This window comes from Danio rerio, chromosome 8 (genome assembly GCF_052040795.2).
Source record: "Danio rerio strain M-AB ecotype USA chromosome 8, GRCz13ab, whole genome shotgun sequence".
Lineage (NCBI taxonomy): Eukaryota > Metazoa > Chordata > Actinopteri > Cypriniformes > Danionidae > Danio > Danio rerio.
Window position 1 is genome coordinate 36,813,568 of NC_141028.1, and position 21,381 is coordinate 36,834,948.

Genomic DNA, 21,381 nt, shown 5'->3' on the forward strand with positions numbered 1-21,381 from the left:
CAACTGTGCAGTAAAAAAAAAAAAAAACAACAAGATTAAGAAATATTGCTTTAATTTGAGAGAGACAAAAAAAACTCTTCCGTGTTAAAATTTGATGTTCCTCCAGCGTTCTTACGTCAGTCTTTAATGTCAGGTGATCCTTCAAATGTCAGTGTAAATTGTTGAGTGTACCATTAGTGCTCAGTCGTGTTTTTCATAGTTACCAGTGCCGATGGAGTTTTTTTTTTTTAGAGCGTCATATTCTGCTGGAAAAGTTTCATTTTAATGGTAATATGCCATGAGCGGAGGTGTATGAGTAACTTCACAAGTTGACCATAGTCTAGAGCGATGACATGCTCATCTACTCCCAGAACCTGGCAGAACGAAATGTTGCAGCTCGTCCGGTCTTCAATGATGAGCCCAAAAGAGGCCACTTCACAGAGCCGGCCCAAGGCTTAAGAGAACTGAGAGGCAGGACAAGATGGCGGGCTGGACTTGGTTAACTTTAGATTTTACACAAATCTCATTGTTTTGTTTTTCACCTAAAATAGTAATTAAAACATCCAAGATGTGTTTTGCCTCATCAAAATGTGGAATTTGATCAGCAAACTACTCATTCTAAGACAACTATGCCTTGGGCTAAATGACTTGGCTTCAAGTACGATGCCACACGATTCAGAAATGAAGGTACAGACTGCACAAACAGATAAACGACATGATGCATCTCATTTCACCACAACTAAAGGCAGCGACAAAAAAAAAGTCAAGCTCTCACGATGATGACATTTCTCATGCAACCCTTTAGCAAGCCTACATAGTATTTATGCCTAAAAGTCACTGCATGGGTAAATAAGAAACAAGCAACACACACACACACATATATATATATATATATATATATATATATATATATATATATATATATATATATATATATATATATATATCCATGGGCCACTGTAAAGTAATATGGTTCTGTCATAACGTTTTGAATAAAAATCTGCATTTGGATAAGACACCTTTAGTATAGTTTTGATTTTAAGGCATAATAAAGATCAAATGCAAGTACGAGTGGATTTACAGTGAAAATTTCAAACGCATCAAGAAAACCATGTGCTAAGGAAATTTCAAACCATTTGGAACGCACAGAGACGAGCTTTTGTGCAAAAATGAACTTAAAGGTGCCTTTAAAAAAGTGTCAAAGTACTTTTGAAAACAAAAAAGCAAACCCCCAATAGGTGGCAGCAAGAGGCCGCTTTATTTGAGTAAAGCATTGAACGATTCATTCAGCCAAAGAAGCCAATAGGATGAACGGACAGTTGAATCAATCCCTGAATCATCGACTCACCCGAGTCTTCTTGGCGAAGGCCTGAATCGTTCGTGCAGGGAAACGTCGCTGTGTATTATTCAGAGATGGCCAACTGTTCTGCTGTTTATTTTATTATACTTATCGCAATGATTTTACTACTACTATCAATAAAATTAATATTAATAATGATAATATTGCCGGAAGTTGTACAGCGCATGCGTCACGTGTTCATCATCAGCATCCATGACAACCGTCCTGTGGCTGTTGTTTGAATCTCGCTGTGTCGATTGGCATCTGATCTCTGCGTCCTCCGTGACAATTTTTCCAGATTATCGATATTATTGATCGTTGGATACGTCGATTGATCGCCTGCTGTTCCCATCACTCAGGTTTGACCCTTTTTATTACGCTGTGCTTTGTGTTTGTGTTCAGTATGTCTTGTGTTCACTACAGGTTCCAGAGTCGACTCACCTACGACTCGCTCCAGTTTGAAGGCCTCAACATCAGCGCGGGGGAGCTGAAGCGGCAGATCATGAGGAGCAAGAGGCTGAAGTTCTGCCAGCTGAAGATCAGCAACGCCCAGACTGATGAAGGTGAGTTGAGGAAAAGACACTTCAACTGTTCTACGCTAACATTAGATGCGTTACATCAGACACTTCTGGAAGCTGTAAGGTGGTGCTGATGCTGACATGTAGGGATGTTTTGGCTGTTTTAAAAGGCTAATGGCTCTCAAAGTATACCGTGCTCCATAATTATGTGCTGATTCTGATTTTATTTTGCTGTCAGAATACACAGATGATGCTCTCATCCCTAAAAACACGTCGGTCATCATCAGACGGATCCCTGCGGCGGGACTGAAGTCCTCAAACAGAAGATTTGTTGGGTAAGTGCTGTGAAATGAGCACACGCGTCCTCTGTTAGATGTTATATGAAGACTCCTGGTCTGTCCCTGGTGTTTTAGTCACACAAGCTCCTTTGTTTTGCAGACATCAAGCTGGACGCTGGCGTGAACCTTCACCTAGAGCTGATCCTTCACTCCTCTCACTGGAGCAGTTGTTGAAGGTATTGAACAAATGAATAGCACAATAGCAATGTAAAGCACACAATATACGCACACGCACTCAGCTTCTTAGGGAGATTTGAGATTGTTTGAAGGGTTGAGGGTGAAAAAGATTCAAATGTGCAAATGCCTGTGAAACAGACTGAGAATCTGGCTGAGGCAAAGGCGTCAGAGGAGGACAAGCTGAAAGCGGTGATGTACCAGTCCAGCCTGTGCTACTACTCCAGCAGGTGAGCGTTCAGACACTGACAGGTTTGCTTTGTGAGAGATGTCTGAGCTGATTCTCATGGTTCTGATGTTCACTAGTGAGGCCATGAGGCTGCTTGGGATCCCGGGACACCACATTAGGCACTGCCCCACTAATGTGGTAACTGGGTTTTCCAAGCTCACGGTTGCTGTGAACTTGAGCTCTTGTCCTCATCAGTCAGATTGTTTGCTCAGAGTTTGACTGTCACTCCTCAATTCACAGGGCAGCCGCTCCGCGCCGCACAAGCGCATCCGGAAGAGCACAGGGATTCCCCGCAGCTTCCTGTTGGAGGTGGACGACCCAGACCGAAAGGGAGTCATGATAGACGGCAGCGGCCGATACGTCATTCCCATCATAGACGCGTGAGTAAACTGTACTTGGCATAGCCGCATGTTCTAGTGTTTGTCCAAATCTCACATGATGTCTGCTTGTGTGTGTTTGCGCTCGATCTGTTCAGTGAGGCCTATGCTGCTGAGAAGAGAAAGAGGCCGTCCTTCTCCTGCCAGACCGAGCCTTTGCCCTCCTCGTCCTCAGCAGGTGCGGCATCTTCGGTCCGGGACGCCGGAGGGAAACGGTCCCGCTCCCCATCTTCACCAGAGACGCGCGGCGACCAGAAGAGACCACGTCGCTGAGAGACCTTCATCCAAGAGACCTGGAGCCGACGTGTAAATATTGTACATAGTTTATTAATAAAAGATAATAAAGATTATAGCCGCATGAACTGTGTGGACTGGTTAACCTTCACTCCAGCAGTGCAACACACACATACACACACACACACACACACACACACACGAATGAATTCATAAACACAATATCATGAAGTTTTGCTTTAATTTAGGAAAAGAGAAACTCTTCTGGGCTAAAATCTGATGGGTTTTTTTCAGCGTTCTTACTTCAGTCTTTAATGTCAGGTGATCCTTCAAATGTCAGTGTAAAGTGTTGAGTACACTATTAGTGCTCAGTCGTGTTTTTCATAGTTACCAGTGCCGATGGAGTTTTTTGAAGCGTCATATTCTGCTGGAAACGTTTCATTTGAATGGTAATGTCCCATAAGCGGAGGTCTTGTGAGTAACTTCACAAGTCGGTCAAAGTCTACACCGGTGACAAGCTCATCTACTCCCAGAACCTGCTACTCTCTACCTACACGTTGTCAGCTGATGTTTCAAAACCTCAACACTCGCATACAGAACAGCCTCAGCGTCTGCACCACTTATCGGCACTAGCTGCAAGTCTACACCCCCTCTGTCCAGAAGTGAGCACAGCCTCTTGGTACCATCCCAGCAAGCATTTTTTTGGGGTGTTTAAAGGTGCCAACTGACCATCAAAAGTAAAAATGACTCATTTTATCTCATCCCAACAGGGAAACCACCAACAATAAAGAATGAGTTACTATCTGGTGTCATGGCTTTGCAATTAAAACAAGTTTAGTTATAATGGAGGTCATTGGGGGCAAAAAACAGCCACTTGAACAATATGAACAATACATAAGGGTTAAAAGTCTAATAGACGGCTTGGTTAAAACCAGGCTAAATCTAGGCTGTCAGTGAGTGTGCACCCCTAACCCCGCCTCTCACAGTGACCTCACTAGCTCCGCTGAGTGCTTTGTGTCTCAGATTGCATGCAAGTCTGCAGCCAGATACTGCTGGAAGCTAGTCATCAAATACACAGGAACGAATGACTACACGTGTCAATCTGTCTATTAAACTATCTAATCTGTCTAGTCAGTCTTTTATTATCTTTTATATGCAAAAATATTCATTCATAAAAACATATGTATATATGAACACTGGGTCAAATAGGGTCCGTGCATTTTAAATCTAATAACAAAATTAACCCAATGTTGGTTTTGTCCATATTTAAATGAACGTGTGTAAACGCACGCTTTGATCAAACCTTTTATTCCCCTTGATGATATTGTGCTTTTTTTTTCCCCTCAATGCCCTCCAAAGTTTCAATGTTTGGCCGTGTCTGCCATATCTGTTTTGTTTAAAAAAAAAAAAAGGAATGCATCGGTTCCTGCATGTAGAATTCAGAAATCTCATGGCATTGAAAGAAAACTGGCAGCAGTTGAGTGCCGAGGTCAAAGGTCAGATGAGCAGGCATCACACCTGATAAACACCTGGGGCAACTGTACAGTAAAAAAAAACAAAAACAACAAGATTAAGAAATATTGCTTTAATTTGAGAGAGACAAAAAAAACTCTTCCGTGTTAAAATTTGATGTTCCTCCAGCGTTCTTACGTCAGTCTTTAATGTCAGGTGATCCTTCAAATGTCAGTGTAAATTGTTGAGTGTACCATTAGTGCTCAGTCGTGTTTTTCATAGTTACCAGTGCCGATGGAGTTTTTTTTTTTAGAGCGTCATATTCTGCTGGAAAAGTTTCATTTTAATGGTAATATGCCATGAGCGGAGGTGTATGAGTAACTTCACAAGTTGACCATAGTCTAGAGCGATGACATGCTCATCTACTCCCAGAACCTGGCAGAACGAAATGTTGCAGCTCGTCCGGTCTTCAATGATGAGCCCAAAAGAGGCCACTTCACAGAGCCGGCCCAAGGCTTAAGAGAACTGAGAGGCAGGACAAGATGGCGGGCTGGACTTGGTTAACTTTAGATTTTACACAAATCTCATTGTTTTGTTTTTCACCTAAAATAGTAATTAAAACATCCAAGATGTGTTTTGCCTCATCAAAATGTGGAATTTGATCAGCAAACTACTCATTCTAAGACAACTATGCCTTGGGCTAAATGACTTGGCTTCAAGTACGATGCCACACGATTCAGAAATGAAGGTACAGACTGCACAAACAGATAAACGACATGATGCATCTCATTTCACCACAACTAAAGGCAGCGACAAAAAAAAAGTCAAGCTCTCACGATGATGACATTTCTCATGCAACCCTTTAGCAAGCCTACATAGTATTTATGCCTAAAAGTCACTGCATGGGTAAATAAGAAACAAGCAACACACACACACACACATATATATATATATATATATATATATCCATGGGCCACTGTAAAGTAATATGGTTCTGTCATAACGTTTTGAATGAAAATCTGCATTTGGATAAGACACCTTTAGTATAGTTTTGATTTTAAGGCATAATAAAGATCAAATGCAAGTACGAGTGGATTTACATTGAAAATTTCAAACGCATCAAGAAAACCATGTGCTAAGGAAATTTCAAACCATTTGGAACGCACAGAGACGAGCTTTTGTGCAAAAATGAACTTAAAGGTGCCTTTAAAAAAGTGTCAAAGTACTTTTGAAAACAAAAAAGCAAACCCCCAATAGGTGGCAGCAAGAGGCCGCTTTATTTGAGTAAAGCATTGAACGATTCATTCAGCCAAAGAAGCCAATAGGATGAACGGACAGTTGAATCAATCCCTGAATCATCGACTCACCCGAGTCTTCTTGGCGAAGGCCTGAATCGTTCGTGCAGGGAAACGTCGCTGTGTATTATTCAGAGATGGCCAACTGTTCTGCTGTTTATTTTATTATACTTATCGCAATGATTTTACTACTACTATCAATAAAATTAATATTAATAATGATAATATTGCCGGAAGTTGTACAGCGCATGCGTCACGTGTTCATCATCAGCATCCATGACAACCGTCCTGTGGCTGTTGTTTGAATCTCGCTGTGTCGATTGGCATCTGATCTCTGCGTCCTCCGTGACAATTTTTCCAGATTATCGATATTATTGATCGTTGGATACGTCGATTGATCGCCTGCTGTTCCCATCACTCAGGTTTGACCCTTTTTATTACGCTGTGCTTTGTGTTTGTGTTCAGTATGTCTTGTGTTCACTACAGGTTCCAGAGTCGACTCACCTACGACTCGCTCCAGTTAAGGCCTCAACATCAGCGCGGGGGAGCTGAAGCGGCAGATCATGAGGAGCAAGAGGCTGAAGTTCTGCCAGCTGAAGATCAGCAACGCCCAGACTGATGAAGGTGAGTTGAGGAAAAGACACTTCAACTGTTCTACGCTAACATTAGATGCGTTACATCAGACACTTCTGGAAGCTGTAAGGTGGTGCTGATGCTGACATGTAGGGATGTTTTGGCTGTTTTAAAAGGCTAATGGCTCTCAAAGTATACCGTGCTCCATAATTATGTGCTGATTCTGATTTTATTTTGCTGTCAGAATACACAGATGATGCTCTCATCCCTAAAAACACGTCGGTCATCATCAGACGGATCCCTGCGGCGGGACTGAAGTCCTCAAACAGAAGATTTGTTGGGTAAGTGCTGTGAAATGAGCACACGCGTCCTCTGTTAGATGTTATATGAAGACTCCTGGTCTGTCCCTGGTGTTTTAGTCACACAAGCTCCTTTGTTTTGCAGACATCAAGCTGGACGCTGGCGTGAACCTTCACCTAGAGCTGATCCTTCACTCCTCTCACTGGAGCAGTTGTTGAAGGTATTGAACAAATGAATAGCACAATAGCAATGTAAAGCACACAATATACGCACACGCACTCAGCTTCTTAGGGAGATTTGAGATTGTTTGAAGGGTTGAGGGTGAAAAAGATTCAAATGTGCAAATGCCTGTGAAACAGACTGAGAATCTGGCTGAGGCAAAGGCGTCAGAGGAGGACAAGCTGAAAGCGGTGATGTACCAGTCCAGCCTGTGCTACTACTCCAGCAGGTGAGCGTTCAGACACTGACAGGTTTGCTTTGTGAGAGATGTCTGAGCTGATTCTCATGGTTCTGATGTTCACTAGTGAGGCCATGAGGCTGCTTGGGATCCCGGGACACCACATTAGGCACTGCCCCACTAATGTGGTAACTGGGTTTTCCAAGCTCACGGTTGCTGTGAACTTGAGCTCTTGTCCTCATCAGTCAGATTGTTTGCTCAGAGTTTGACTGTCACTCCTCAATTCACAGGGCAGCCGCTCCGCGCCGCACAAGCGCATCCGGAAGAGCACAGGGATTCCCCGCAGCTTCCTGTTGGAGGTGGACGACCCAGACCGAAAGGGAGTCATGATAGACGGCAGCGGCCGATACGTCATTCCCATCATAGACGCGTGAGTAAACTGTACTTGGCATAGCCGCATGTTCTAGTGTTTGTCCAAATCTCACATGATGTCTGCTTGTGTGTGTTTGCGCTCGATCTGTTCAGTGAGGCCTATGCTGCTGAGAAGAGAAAGAGGCCGTCCTTCTCCTGCCAGACCGAGCCTTTGCCCTCCTCGTCCTCAGCAGGTGCGGCATCTTCGGTCCGGGACGCCGGAGGGAAACGGTCCCGCTCCCCATCTTCACCAGAGACGCGCGGCGACCAGAAGAGACCACGTCGCTGAGAGACCTTCATCCAAGAGACCTGGAGCCGACGTGTAAATATTGTACATAGTTTATTAATAAAAGATAATAAAGATTATAGCCGCATGAACTGTGTGGACTGGTTAACCTTCACTCCAGCAGTGCAACACACACACACACACACACACACACACGAATGAATTCATAAACACAATATCATGAAGTTTTGCTTTAATTTAGGAAAAGAGAAACTCTTCTGGGCTAAAATCTGATGGGTTTTTTTCAGCGTTCTTACTTCAGTCTTTAATGTCAGGTGATCCTTCAAATGTCAGTGTAAAGTGTTGAGTACACTATTAGTGCTCAGTCGTGTTTTTCATAGTTACCAGTGCCGATGGAGTTTTTTGAAGCGTCATATTCTGCTGGAAACGTTTCATTTGAATGGTAATGTCCCATAAGCGGAGGTCTTGTGAGTAACTTCACAAGTCGGTCAAAGTCTACACCGGTGACAAGCTCATCTACTCCCAGAACCTGCTACTCTCTACCTACACGCTGTCAGCTGATGTTTCAAAACCTCAACACTCGCATACAGAACAGCCTCAGCGTCTGCACCACTTATCGGCACTAGCTGCAAGTCTACACCCCCTCTGTCCAGAAGTGAGCACAGCCTCTTGGTACCATCCCAGCAAGCATTTTTTTGGGGTGTTTAAAGGTGCCAACTGACCATCAAAAGTAAAAATGACTCATTTTATCTCATCCCAACAGGGAAACCACCAACAATAAAGAATGAGTTACTATCTGGTGTCATGGCTTTGCAATTAAAACAAGTTTAGTTATAATGGAGGTCATTGGGGGCAAAAAACAGCCACTTGAACAATATGAACAATACATAAGGGTTAAAAGTCTAATAGACGGCTTGGTTAAAACCAGGCTAAATCTAGGCTGTCAGTGAGTGTGCACCCCTAACCCCGCCTCTCACAGTGACCTCACTAGCTCCGCTGAGTGCTTTGTGTCTCAGATTGCATGCAAGTCTGCAGCCAGATACTGCTGGAAGCTAGTCATCAAATACACAGGAACGAATGACTACACGTGTCAATCTGTCTATTAAACTATCTAATCTGTCTAGTCAGTCTTTTATTATCTTTTATATGCAAAAATATTCATTCATAAAAACATATGTATATATGAACACTGGGTCAAATAGGGTCCGTGCATTTTAAATCTAATAACAAAATTAACCCAATGTTGGTTTTGTCCATATTTAAATGAACGTGTGTAAACGCACGCTTTGATCAAACCTTTTATTCCCCTTGATGATATTGTGCTTTTTTTTCCCCTCAATGCCCTCCAAAGTTTCAATGTTTGGCCGTGTCTGCCATATCTGTTTTGTTTAAAAAAAAAAAAAGGAATGCATCGGTTCCTGCATGTAGAATTCAGAAATCTCATGGCATTGAAAGAAAACTGGCAGCAGTTGAGTGCCGAGGTCAAAGGTCAGATGAGCAGGCATCACACCTGATAAACACCTGGGGCAACTGTACAGTAAAAAAAAAAAAAAACAACAAGATTAAGAAATATTGCTTTAATTTGAGAGAGACAAAAAAAACTCTTCCGTGTTAAAATTTGATGTTCCTCCAGCGTTCTTACGTCAGTCTTTAATGTCAGGTGATCCTTCAAATGTCAGTGTAAATTGTTGAGTGTACCATTAGTGCTCAGTCGTGTTTTTCATAGTTACCAGTGCCGATGGAGTTTTTTTTTTTTAGAGCGTCATATTCTGCTGGAAAAGTTTCATTTTAATGGTAATATGCCATGAGCGGAGGTGTATGAGTAACTTCACAAGTTGACCATAGTCTAGAGCGATGACATGCTCATCTACTCCCAGAACCTGGCAGAACGAAATGTTGCAGCTCGTCCGGTCTTCAATGATGAGCCCAAAAGAGGCCACTTCACAGAGCCGGCCCAAGGCTTAAGAGAACTGAGAGGCAGGACAAGATGGCGGGCTGGACTTGGTTAACTTTAGATTTTACACAAATCTCATTGTTTTGTTTTTCACCTAAAATAGTAATTAAAACATCCAAGATGTGTTTTGCCTCATCAAAATGTGGAATTTGATCAGCAAACTACTCATTCTAAGACAACTATGCCTTGGGCTAAATGACTTGGCTTCAAGTACGATGCCACACGATTCAGAAATGAAGGTACAGACTGCACAAACAGATAAACGACATGATGCATCTCATTTCACCACAACTAAAGGCAGCGACAAAAAAAAAGTCAAGCTCTCACGATGATGACATTTCTCATGCAACCCTTTAGCAAGCCTACATAGTATTTATGCCTAAAAGTCACTGCATGGGTAAATAAGAAACAAGCAACACACACACACACATATATATATATATATATATATATATATCCATGGGCCACTGTAAAGTAATATGGTTCTGTCATAACGTTTTGAATGAAAATCTGCATTTGGATAAGACACCTTTAGTATAGTTTTGATTTTAAGGCATAATAAAGATCAAATGCAAGTACGAGTGGATTTACATTGAAAATTTCAAACGCATCAAGAAAACCATGTGCTAAGGAAATTTCAAACCATTTGGAACGCACAGAGACGAGCTTTTGTGCAAAAATGAACTTAAAGGTGCCTTTAAAAAAGTGTCAAAGTACTTTTGAAAACAAAAAAGCAAACCCCCAATAGGTGGCAGCAAGAGGCCGCTTTATTTGAGTAAAGCATTGAACGATTCATTCAGCCAAAGAAGCCAATAGGATGAACGGACAGTTGAATCAATCCCTGAATCATCGACTCACCCGAGTCTTCTTGGCGAAGGCCTGAATCGTTCGTGCAGGGAAACGTCGCTGTGTATTATTCAGAGATGGCCAACTGTTCTGCTGTTTATTTTATTATACTTATCGCAATGATTTTACTACTACTATCAATAAAATTAATATTAATAATGATAATATTGCCGGAAGTTGTACAGCGCATGCGTCACGTGTTCATCATCAGCATCCATGACAACCGTCCTGTGGCTGTTGTTTGAATCTCGCTGTGTCGATTGGCATCTGATCTCTGCGTCCTCCGTGACAATTTTTCCAGATTATCGATATTATTGATCGTTGGATACGTCGATTGATCGCCTGCTGTTCCCATCACTCAGGTTTGACCCTTTTTATTACGCTGTGCTTTGTGTTTGTGTTCAGTATGTCTTGTGTTCACTACAGGTTCCAGAGTCGACTCACCTACGACAGGCTCCAGTTTGAAGGCCTCAACATCAGCGCGGGGGAGCTGAAGCGGCAGATCATGAGGAGCAAGAGGCTGAAGTTCTGCCAGCTGAAGATCAGCAACGCCCAGACTGATGAAGGTGAGTTGAGGAAAAGACACTTCAACTGTTCTACGTGTGGTAGGCGGACCCTTTAGGTGCGTGCGTTGCGTGCCAATCACGTCAAGGCTTTATATGAGCAGGTGCGCGCTCCGTCTCGGGTTGGCATTTTGTTGTTTGGACCGGTTGATGGGAGTCTCTCCACTAGCCCTCCAGTGAGTAGAGCATGTTAGAAACCGTGAGTAAGATGGAATGGATTATTAAGTTTACATGAGTGTATTTTTCTTTTAAGGATAGTGGTGGCAGTCTGAAATTAACCTGATTATGTGCGGCCAATTTATGGGCGTAATGTAGAGTTTATTCCAAAGGTAAGTTTTGTGTGTTAGAGTAAACGTAGAAAAAAAAAAAGGGAAAACAGTTTTAAGGAATGTTGTTGTTTTGCAGAGTCTGCTAGCTGCTGCTTTGCTGTAATTTAAGTGGCATCTGGCCCTATTCTGAACGGCATTCCTACGCGTGCGTGTGTGGACATCAGACGCAAGCGCTTCGGACTCCATCCTCCTTGGCCAATTCATGTGCGCTGCCTCATTCATGCGCGCTCGCTGTATGATTTATACAGGTCCTCAAACCATCTACGAGTGTTGCCGTCGGAAACCATGTTAGCCTAGTGTGTTTGTTATTTGCTTTGAGTGATGTGAGTTTGTACGAAGTGTTATTCCATTTCGTTTTTCTTTTTCTTTCTTTGTATGGGTTGCTTTGGTTGCTGTTGTCATTATTATTAGTTTATGATTATTATTTTTAGAAAGTGGTGTCGTTGTTATGATTGTAGTGATGATGTGACACTAACTTATTGGCTTAGTATTGCCCAATCGGAACCAAGGTTGGTGTGACGGTGATATTTTGAATTGTGTGGTTTGTGGTGTATATGATTTACTATATTTTGATTTTTTGTTTTGTTTGGGGTGTATGATTTTGTTTTCAACATCTAGGGGTCCTACATAGTGGTTCCTATTTGGGTTTTATTATATGCTGGAGTGGGACACATTGAATAACCAAGAAATAACAACTGATTACCAATTTCATTTTTGTTGATTGCGGGTGGGATTTATATTGGTATAGTCTTCCTGGTATTTGTATTGATATTGTTTAATGTTTTTTTATTGCTATGTATTTTTTTTTTTGTTGTGTTCTAGAATCACCACCCAACTAGCTTTATTGATTCGGTTTATGCCATTTGTGGGTGGGTTTATGGTTGTATGGATTTTTTTTTGGGGTATTGTATTGATTTTGTCTATTATGATTTTTTGTTGCGTCTATTTCCTTTTTTTTGGCTAAATGTATGGTGTTCTAGAGTGATATCGGGTACACATTGATCCATCTACCTGTCCATTTGTGGGGATGATACTTTAAGCGCTTATGAATTCAGAGTTAGGACGGTGTCCTTAATTGGTGTTTTTGTTACTAGGAACACTGTGTAATTAAGGCAACATTTTTATTGTGATGTTGAGCTCAATGTTTTAAATAGTAAATGTAAGAAATAAAATTGAGATTTGCTTGAACCGTGATTACTCTGCTTGTCACTGTCCATTAAATTGGATACTTACCATTGGGAAGACCATCTTTGGGTTAGTCTTAGGGGTCGAGGGTCTACCCCTGAGTGCCCCTTTTACAATTGGCGTAGTCGGCAGGATTGTGACAAGCAGAGAATATCATATTGTGGGTTAGATTTTGTTTTTTTCTCTTTCTCGCCTACCAGTTTTGTTGCATATTGTTCGGTGTGTGGTATTGTTATTGTGCGTTGTATCTTATTTTCTGATCTCGTTTTTTTACAGCAAAGCAGCAGTTGGCAGTTGGTGAGTTCAGTCGTGTGATTTGTAGGGGTTTGTGTTTTCTGTTTTCCTCTTCCTTTACCTGGTGGTAAGAGCTAAGTATGGAGAAGGAATTGGAGGAGTTGCGACAGCAGGTGGAGTCACTGAGGGGAGAGAATGAGCGGTTGCATCAACAACAGTCGAGTCAAGCTGCAGCAGCCACAGCTTCATCGACTGTGAGTAGCATTCCTGCCCCTAGTCCCATAGTTGAACGGATAGTCTACGTTCCTAGGGAACGGAAGTGTCGTGTTTTTAGTGGAAGGGGTGAAGACAGTGTATTTGAATGGGTGGAGGAGATCCAGGCTTGCTTAAAGGGTCGACATTTGCCTTCAGCTGAGCAGGTTTTGTTTGTGATTGATCATTTGGGGGGTCCTGCTAAGAATGAAATTAAGTATAGAGCCCAGAAGGATAGGGAAACCCCAGAGCAAATCTTTTTGATTTTACAAGAACTTTATGGATACCCACAATCCTATATTGCTTTACAGCAAAGTTTTTTTGCTCGGAGACAGCTAGAGGGGGAATCCCTACAGGAGTATTCACATGCTCTGTTTGCCCTAATGGAGAAGGTAGTCCAACAGGCTCCAGGGGGTATACCTAATTCAGACGTCCTACTTCGAGACCAGTTTGTAGAACATGTGCTTGATAGTGGGTTGAGACGGGAACTTAAACGGCATGTTAGATTAAATCCTACGTCCACTCTTTTGGATATTCGAAAAGAAGCCATTAGGTGGGTGGAAGAGGGATTTCAATATGAGATGAGGGAGAGAAGTAATTCTGTCCCAGTTTCCTCTGCGCTTCAGTATAGGGTACAGGGACAGATGGTTTCCTCTGAGTCACTTAATGTTAACACCTCAGAGTTAATGGAGATAAAGAAAATGATGAGAGCGCAGCAAGAACAGCTTAATTTACTTACTCAAAATTTACAGCAACTCCAGTCCCAACAGGGAGGCGGTTATGCTAGACGGCAAGGACCTATTATTTGTAGGCGTTGTAATCAGCCTGGGCATATTGCTCGGAATTGTACGTCAGCGCAGCCTTACTCCAAAGACCAACAGGCCCGCGTATGTAGTAATGTACTTGCACGTGATGGACAGGCGGAAAACTACAACCCTCTGCACTGACGAGCCGCAGTTCAGAAGGGGTAGTACCAGGCTCTGCAGTTCTTGCCCCCCTTAATGAATCGCCTTCTACCCTTCTGGGTAAGTGCCCTTCGGTTATGGTTAACATGGGTGGGGTTAATGTCCCATGTTTATTGGACACTGGCTCTATGGTAACAACGATCACGGAGAGTTTCTTTCTAGCACATTTTGAGCCTTGGGGTAAGGAAAGGTTAAATAATTGTGGGTGGTTGCAGCTTCGTGCTGCTAACGGTTCAGTTATTCCGTTTGTAGGATATCTGGAGTTGGATTTTGTTATATTGGGTAGAGTCATTCATAAGAAAGGGGTCTTGATCGTGAAGGACCCTGTTCAGGGCCTCACAACTTCAGGGCTGCCAGGCTTATTGGGAATGAATGTGATAGGAGAGTGCTTCCGAGAGCTGTTTAATCAACATGGGACAGAGTTGTTTGATCTCCCCATAGTTAAGGAAGCCCCAGCATGGCAGATGGCAATGCAGTACTGCCAAGCTGATGGTTCGGGGAGGCCAGAATTTACCGGTGGACTGGTTCGTGTGAGGGGGAGGCGAGCTGTTCGTATTCCAGCCAATTCCTTACAGTTTGTTTCGGTTACATGTACTGCACACTGTGGAGCCTTGTCTATGGCTCTTTATGAGCCTTTGGATGAGGGGAACCCACTTCCATCGGGTGTATTGGCCTCCATATCACTGGTTTCAGTGCAAGCGAGCATTGCAAGAATTCCTCTGGTCAATATTAGTGAGCATGATGTTCTGTTGCAACCACGAGTAGTGGTGGGAAGGTTGTGTCCAGCTCAGCCGGTTAATTGGCCAGGGAATATTATTGTTTCTTGTCCAGGTTCAGCTCCGGAATTGTGCGCCACAGTCTCGTCACAAGTTGGGGAAATTGATGAGGTGAGTAAGGCAATTAAGGGATTAGAATTAGAGCATCTTTCCCTAGAGGAAAGGAGTCAGGTAAGGGATCTGTTGACTAGGTTTAGATCTGTCTTTTCAAGTAACGAGTGTGATTTAGGTTGTACTAGCTTAATCACACACGAGATCCCATTAATAGATCCTGCCCCCGTACGGCAGAGGTATTGCCGTATTCCACCATCTGATTATGCTGCTGTTAAAGAGCATGTTCAGCAACTGCTTGCAAGTCAAGTGGTTCGGGAAAGTAGTAGTCCATTTGCTTCCCCAATAGTGGTGGTCAAGAAAAAAGATGGTAAGATACGATTGTGTGTGGACTATCGTCAGTTAAATCAGAAAACAAGAAAGGATGCATTCCCCTTACCTCGCATAGAAGAGACTCTGGACGCCCTTTCGGGAGCACAGTGGTTCTCTACTTTAGACTTGGTAAGTGGATACAATCAAGTTCCAGTGGCAGAGCAGGATAAGAGCAAGACGGCCTTTTGCACACCCTTTGGGCTGTTTGAATTTAATCGGATGCCCTTCGGGCTGTGCAATGCCCCAAGCACGTTCCAAAGGTTGATGGAGCGGATGTTTGGGGATCAACGGTTCCAAACATTGTTGTTGTACCTGGACGATATTATTATTTTTTCGTCCACCGTATCCCAACACCTGGAACGGCTGGAGTTGGTGTTTGGCCGTCTGCAACAAGAGGGCTTAAAAGCAAAATTGGATAAGTGCTGTTTTTTCCGTCAAGAAGTACATTACTTGGGGCATGTTGTTTCGAGGGAGGGTGTCTCTACTGACCCGGGTAAAATAAGCACAGTGGCAGAATGGAAGCGGCCGAACAATGTTGCAGATCTAAGATCATTTCTAGGGTTTGCAAGCTACTATTGTCGATTCGTAGAGGGGTTTGCAAAGTTGGCTGCCCCTCTCCATCGCTTGGTAGCAGAATTGATTGGCACAAAGAAAAGAAGGGGGTCAGGTAAACCAATGGAAAGTTGCTGGACCCCAGAGTGTGAAGAGGGGTTCCAGTATCTTAAAAATAAGTTGGTAACTGCCCCTGTCTTGGCATATGCTGATTTTTCTAAGCCATTCGTGCTTGATGTGGATGCTAGCCATTTAGGGTTAGGTGCAGTGCTTAGCCAGGAGCAGGGTGGTAAGTTGCGGCCAGTGGCCTATGCTAGTCGAGGGCTTAGGCCAACAGAAAGGAATATGGAGAACTATAGCTCTATGAAGTTAGAACTTCTTGCCCTAAAATGGGCAATGGCAGAAAAGTTCAAGGATTATCTCTTGGGCCATCACTGCACAGTTTATACTGATAATAATCCATTGAGCTATTTGAGTACCGCCAAGTTAGGTGCAACCGAACAACGTTGGGTGTCCCAGTTGGAGATTTTTGATTATGAGATAAAGTATCGCCCTGGCCGTGTAAATGGAAATGCTGATTCCTTGTCAAGACAGTATTCCTCTGGGAGGTCGAAACCATTGTCTGGTACACCACTACCTGAGAGGCTTCGCACAGCTGACAATTGTCAGAGGGAAAAAGGTGATTTGGTAGGAGCAGAGCAACATGCTATTACTGTCTTCCCACTGTATTCCAGAGAACAACTACAGCAAATGCAGGCAGGTGATCCAACAGTGGGGCCATTTCTCAGGTTCTTTTCTATGAAGAAGTATCCCTCAAAGGCGGAGCGACAGTTAATGTCAAAGTTTGGGTTGGAGCTTTTACGACAATGGGGAAGATTGGCGTTAAAGGGAGGATTGTTGTATCGGCAACTGAAGCTCCCTGATGGGGGGGAGGAGATAGATCAATTAGTACTACCAGAGGTGCTGTGGGATGAGGTATTTCAGCAGCTGCATGATGGGCATGGTCATCAGGGCAGAGATCGAACTTATGACTTGATTCGCAGGAGGTGTTATTGGCCAAGTATGAGTGCATATGTGCAGGAACGCTGCCAGAATTGTTGGCAGTGTGCCATTTCGAAGTCTAGCAAGCCACCAGCACGTGCCCCCATGGGCCATTTGTTGGCATCCAAGCCCAATCAGATATTGGCGGTTGATTTCACGTTAATAGAACCATCTAGTGATGGGCGTGAGCATGTTCTAATTATGACGGATGTATTTTCTAAATACACTTTAGCGGTGCCAACAAGGGATCAGCGGGCGACCACGGTGGCTAGTGTTTTGGTCCAAGAATGGTTTTATAAACTGGGTGTGCCGGCTAGGATTCACTCTGACCAGGGGCGGAATTTTGAAAGTGCGGTGATTGCTCAACTATGTCAACTTTATGGAATCCAGAAGACGCACACGACCCCATATCATCCACAAGGGAATGGACAGTGTGAACGGTTTAATCGCACGCTGCATGATCTGCTCCGTTCCCTTCCACCTGAACAGAAACGTTCTTGGACCTCGCACTTGGCACAGGTGGTGTTTACTTATAATACCACTTGCCACCATTCAACTGGGGAGTCTCCTCATTTTTTAATGTTTGGTCAGAACCCTCGGTTGCCGGTAGATTTTCTGCTTGCTGCGGTTGAAGAACCGGTTATGGGTAGTGTGGAAGATTGGGTGGCAAAGCATCAAGAAGGGTTAAGAGACACATATGGAAGAGTGAAAGCCCGGCTGGACGCAGCAGCAGATTATAGGAAGACGTTGTACGATCAGACAGTGAAGGGTCAACCTTTGATGGAGAACTATATTGTGCAGTTGCGTGAAAGTGGAGTTCGGGGTCGAAATAAAATTCAAAACCACTGGTCGACCACATTGTATAAGATAGTGAGGGCCCCGCGGGATGGGGGGCAGGTGTACAGCATTTCTCCTTTAGAAGAGCCTTCCCGGATTAAACATGTACATAGGTCCTTATTAAAGTTGGCACCTACCACTGTACAACCGACTAACCACATTGATTTAGGGTTACTAGATCAGGATTCTGGACAATGCGAGTGTGCTGACGATTCTGTAGCGGTTGTAGTTAAAACTCTGGGACCTACTTCTTCGGAAGATGATTTGTTGCTAATAGGCCAAGATAAAACATCTAGTGAGGTTTCCTCCTTGGCCCCAGTACATAACGTACCAGTTGGGGGGCCCTCTGTTGAAGGGATGGGGAGTTTACGGAGATCAAATAGAGTGACTGCAGGAAAGCATTCTAATCGTTATCATTTGCCCAAAGCAGTGACTGGTAATGTATCGGCTAGTTTATTGGTACAGGCTGGGAATCCCTCGGAGCAAGAGTATGGTAGGACTTTTCGCCCTTGGTTATAGCTAAATCATTGGGACAATGATTGAAAAGCTGGGGGTAGATTGTGGTAGGCGGACCCTTTAGGTGCGTGCGTTGCGTGCCAATCACGTCAAGGCTTTATATGAGCAGGTGCGCGCTCCATCTCGGGTTGGCATTTTGTTGTTTGGACCGGTTGATGGGAGTCTCTCCACTAGCCCTCCAGTGAGTAGAGCATGTTAGAAACCGTGAGTAAGATGGAATGGATTATTAAGTTTACATGAGTGTATTTTTCTTTTAAGGATAGTGGTGGCAGTCTGAAATTAACCTGATTATGTGCGGCCAATTTATGGGCGTAATGTAGAGTTTATTCCAAAGGTAAGTTTTGTGTGTTAGAGTAAACGTAGAAAAAAAAAAAGGGAAAACAGTTTTAAGGAATGTTGTTGTTTTGCAGAGTCTGCTAGCTGCTGCTTTGCTGTAATTTAAGTGGCATCTGGCCCTATTCTGAACGGCATTCCTACGCGTGCGTGTGTGGACATCAGACGCAAGCGCTTCGGACTCCATCCTCCTTGGCCAATTCATGTGCGCTGCCTCATTCATGCGCGCTCGCTGTATGATTTATACAGGTCCTCAAACCATCTACGAGTGTTGCCGTCGGAAACCATGTTAGCCTAGTGTGTTTGTTATTTGCTTTGAGTGATGTGAGTTTGTACGAAGTGTTATTCCATTTCGTTTTTCTTTTTCTTTCTTTGTATGGGTTGCTTTGGTTGCTGTTGTCATTATTATTAGTTTATGATTATTATTTTTAGAAAGTGGTGTCGTTGTTATGATTGTAGTGATGATGTGACACTAACTTATTGGCTTAGTATTGCCCAATCGGAACCAAGGTTGGTGTGACGGTGATATTTTGAATTGTGTGGTTTGTGGTGTATATGATTTACTATATTTTGATTTTTTGTTTTGTTTGGGGTGTATGATTTTGTTTTCAACATCTAGGGGTCCTACATAGTGGTTCCTATTTGGGTTTTATTATATGCTGGAGTGGGACACATTGAATAACCAAGAAATAACAACTGATTACCAATTTCATTTTTGTTGATTGCGGGTGGGATTTATATTGGTATAGTCTTCCTGGTATTTGTATTGATATTGTTTAATGTTTTTTTATTGCTATGTATTTTTTTTTTTTGTTGTGTTCTAGAATCACCACCCAACTAGCTTTATTGATTCGGTTTATGCCATTTGTGGGTGGGTTTATGGTTGTATGGATTTTTTTTTGGGGTATTGTATTGATTTTGTCTATTATGATTTTTTGTTGCGTCTATTTCCTTTTTTTTGGCTAAATGTATGGTGTTCTAGAGTGATATCGGGTACACATTGATCCATCTACCTGTCCATTTGTGGGGATGATACTTTAAGCGCTTATGAATTCAGAGTTAGGACGGTGTCCTTAATTGGTGTTTTTGTTACTAGGAACACTGTGTAATTAAGGCAACATTTTTATTGTGATGTTGAGCTCAATGTTTTAAATAGTAAATGTAAGAAATAAAATTGAGATTTGCTTGAACCGTGATTACTCTGCTTGTCACTGTCCATTAACTTGGATACTTACCATTGGGAAGACCATCTTTGGGTTAGTCTTAGGGGTCGAGGGTCTACCCCTGAGTGCCCCTTTTACATACGCTAACATTAGATGCGTTACATCAGACACTTCTGGAAGCTGTAAGGTGGTGCTGATGCTGACATGTAGGGATGTTTTGGCTGTTTTAAAAGGCTAATGGCTCTCAAAGTATACCGTGCTCCATAATTATGTGCTGATTCTGATTTTATTTTGCTGTCAGAATACACAGATGATGCTCTCATCCCTAAAAACACGTCGGTCATCATCAGACGGATCCCTGCGGCGGGACTGAAGTCCTCAAACAGAAGATTTGTTGGGTAAGTGCTGTGAAATGAGCACACGCGTCCTCTGTTAGATGTTATATGAAGACTCCTGGTCTGTCCCTGGTGTTTTAGTCACACAAGCTCCTTTGTTTTGCAGACATCAAGCTGGACGCTGGCGTGAACCTTCACCTAGAGCTGATCCTTCACTCCTCTCACTGGAGCAGTTGTTGAAGGTATTGAACAAATGAATAGCACAATAGCAATGTAAAGCACACAATATACGCACACGCACTCAGCTTCTTAGGGAGATTTGAGATTGTTTGAAGGGTTGAGGGTGAAAAAGATTCAAATGTGCAAATGCCTGTGAAACAGACTGAGAATCTGGCTGAGGCAAAGGCGTCAGAGGAGGACAAGCTGAAAGCGGTGATGTACCAGTCCAGCCTGTGCTACTACTCCAGCAGGTGAGCGTTCAGACACTGACAGGTTTGCTTTGTGAGAGATGTCTGAGCTGATTCTCATGGTTCTGATGTTCACTAGTGAGGCCATGAGGCTGCTTGGGATCCCGGGACACCACATTAGGCACTGCCCCACTAATGTGGTAACTGGGTTTTCCAAGCTCACGGTTGCTGTGAACTTGAGCTCTTGTCCTCATCAGTCAGATTGTTTGCTCAGAGTTTGACTGTCACTCCTCAATTCACAGGGCAGCCGCTCCGCGCCGCACAAGCGCATCCGGAAGAGCACAGGGATTCCCCGCAGCTTCCTGTTGGAGGTGGACGACCCAGACCGAAAGGGAGTCATGATAGACGGCAGCGGCCGATACGTCATTCCCATCATAGACGCGTGAGTAAACTGTACTTGGCATAGCCGCATGTTCTAGTGTTTGTCCAAATCTCACATGATGTCTGCTTGTGTGTGTTTGCGCTCGATCTGTTCAGTGAGGCCTATGCTGCTGAGAAGAGAAAGAGGCCGTCCTTCTCCTGCCAGACCGAGCCTTTGCCCTCCTCGTCCTCAGCAGGTGCGGCATCTTCGGTCCGGGACGCCGGAGGGAAACGGTCCCGCTCCCCATCTTCACCAGAGACGCGCGGCGACCAGAAGAGACCACGTCGCTGAGAGACCTTCATCCAAGAGACCTGGAGCCGACGTGTAAATATTGTACATAGTTTATTCATAAAAGATAATAAAGATTATAGCCGCATGAACTGTGT

General features: G+C 43.5%; 4 protein-coding genes across 30 annotated transcripts in view; 3 read left to right on the plus strand and 1 right to left on the minus strand.

The window, feature by feature from the left end:
* Positions 1 to 21,381, minus strand: part of LOC141375838 (uncharacterized) — a 488,480-nt gene that overhangs the window by 230,393 nt on the left and 236,706 nt on the right. The window lies entirely within an intron of this gene.
* LOC141375811 (E3 ubiquitin-protein ligase RBBP6-like) lies at positions 1,548 to 4,729 on the plus strand. 2 transcript variants are annotated; one of them, XM_087264933.2, is made up of 7 exons: positions 1,548 to 1,881; positions 2,075 to 2,171; positions 2,275 to 2,350; positions 2,490 to 2,578; positions 2,655 to 2,715; positions 2,818 to 2,957; positions 3,053 to 4,729. In XM_087264933.2, exons 1-7 carry the CDS (start codon positions 1,722 to 1,724, stop codon positions 3,225 to 3,227), a joined length of 798 nt encoding a protein of 265 aa, XP_087121059.1. In that variant the 5' UTR covers positions 1,548 to 1,721; the 3' UTR covers positions 3,228 to 4,729. The 2 variants fall into 2 exon arrangements, with proteins under 2 accessions (XP_087121059.1, XP_087121060.1); XM_087264934.2 differs by lacking the exon at positions 2,655 to 2,715 and having other exon boundaries at positions 3,053 to 3,351.
* Positions 6,228 to 9,396, plus strand: LOC141375832 (E3 ubiquitin-protein ligase RBBP6-like). Of its 2 annotated transcripts, XM_087265050.1 has the most exons (7): positions 6,228 to 6,559; positions 6,753 to 6,849; positions 6,953 to 7,028; positions 7,168 to 7,256; positions 7,333 to 7,393; positions 7,496 to 7,635; positions 7,731 to 9,396. In XM_087265050.1, the coding sequence occupies exons 1-7, from the start codon at positions 6,499 to 6,501 to the stop codon at positions 7,903 to 7,905; spliced, it is 699 nt and encodes a 232-aa protein (XP_087121176.1). In that variant the 5' UTR covers positions 6,228 to 6,498; the 3' UTR covers positions 7,906 to 9,396. The 2 variants fall into 2 exon arrangements, with proteins under 2 accessions (XP_087121176.1, XP_087121177.1); XM_087265051.1 differs by lacking the exon at positions 7,333 to 7,393 and having other exon boundaries at positions 7,731 to 9,252.
* LOC141375833 (E3 ubiquitin-protein ligase RBBP6-like) lies at positions 10,896 to 21,380 on the plus strand. Of its 3 annotated transcripts, XM_087264898.1 has the most exons (7): positions 10,896 to 11,229; positions 20,134 to 20,230; positions 20,334 to 20,409; positions 20,549 to 20,637; positions 20,714 to 20,774; positions 20,877 to 21,016; positions 21,112 to 21,378. In XM_087264898.1, the coding sequence occupies exons 1-7, from the start codon at positions 11,070 to 11,072 to the stop codon at positions 21,284 to 21,286; spliced, it is 798 nt and encodes a 265-aa protein (XP_087121024.1). In that variant the 5' UTR covers positions 10,896 to 11,069; the 3' UTR covers positions 21,287 to 21,378. The 3 variants fall into 3 exon arrangements, with proteins under 3 accessions (XP_087121024.1, XP_087121025.1, XP_087121023.1); XM_087264899.1 differs by lacking the exon at positions 20,714 to 20,774 and having other exon boundaries at positions 21,112 to 21,380; XM_087264897.1 differs by lacking the exons at positions 20,134 to 20,230; positions 20,334 to 20,409; positions 20,549 to 20,637; ... (1 more) ...; positions 20,877 to 21,016; positions 21,112 to 21,378 and adding an exon at positions 13,017 to 14,173.

What these genes read in the sequence shown, in the direction of transcription:
- LOC141375811 (XM_087264933.2), top strand. Translation starts at nt 1,722, where the DNA reads ATGTCTTGTGTTCACTACAGGTTCCAGAGTCGACTCACCTACGACTCG. An exon ending in CACTGGAGCAGTTGTTGAAG is followed by an intron (nt 2,351 to 2,489) that starts GTATTGAACAAA and finishes CCTGTGAAACAG; the next exon opens with ACTGAGAATCTGGCTGAGGC. An exon ending in GTCATTCCCATCATAGACGC is followed by an intron (nt 2,958 to 3,052) that starts GTGAGTAAACTG and finishes CGATCTGTTCAG; the next exon opens with TGAGGCCTATGCTGCTGAGA.
- LOC141375832 (XM_087265050.1), top strand. Translation starts at nt 6,499, where the DNA reads ATGAGGAGCAAGAGGCTGAAGTTCTGCCAGCTGAAGATCAGCAACGCC. An exon ending in CACTGGAGCAGTTGTTGAAG is followed by an intron (nt 7,029 to 7,167) that starts GTATTGAACAAA and finishes CCTGTGAAACAG; the next exon opens with ACTGAGAATCTGGCTGAGGC. An exon ending in GGCACTGCCCCACTAATGTG is followed by an intron (nt 7,394 to 7,495) that starts GTAACTGGGTTT and finishes CTCAATTCACAG; the next exon opens with GGCAGCCGCTCCGCGCCGCA.
- LOC141375833 (XM_087264897.1), top strand. Translation starts at nt 13,115, where the DNA reads ATGGAGAAGGAATTGGAGGAGTTGCGACAGCAGGTGGAGTCACTGAGG.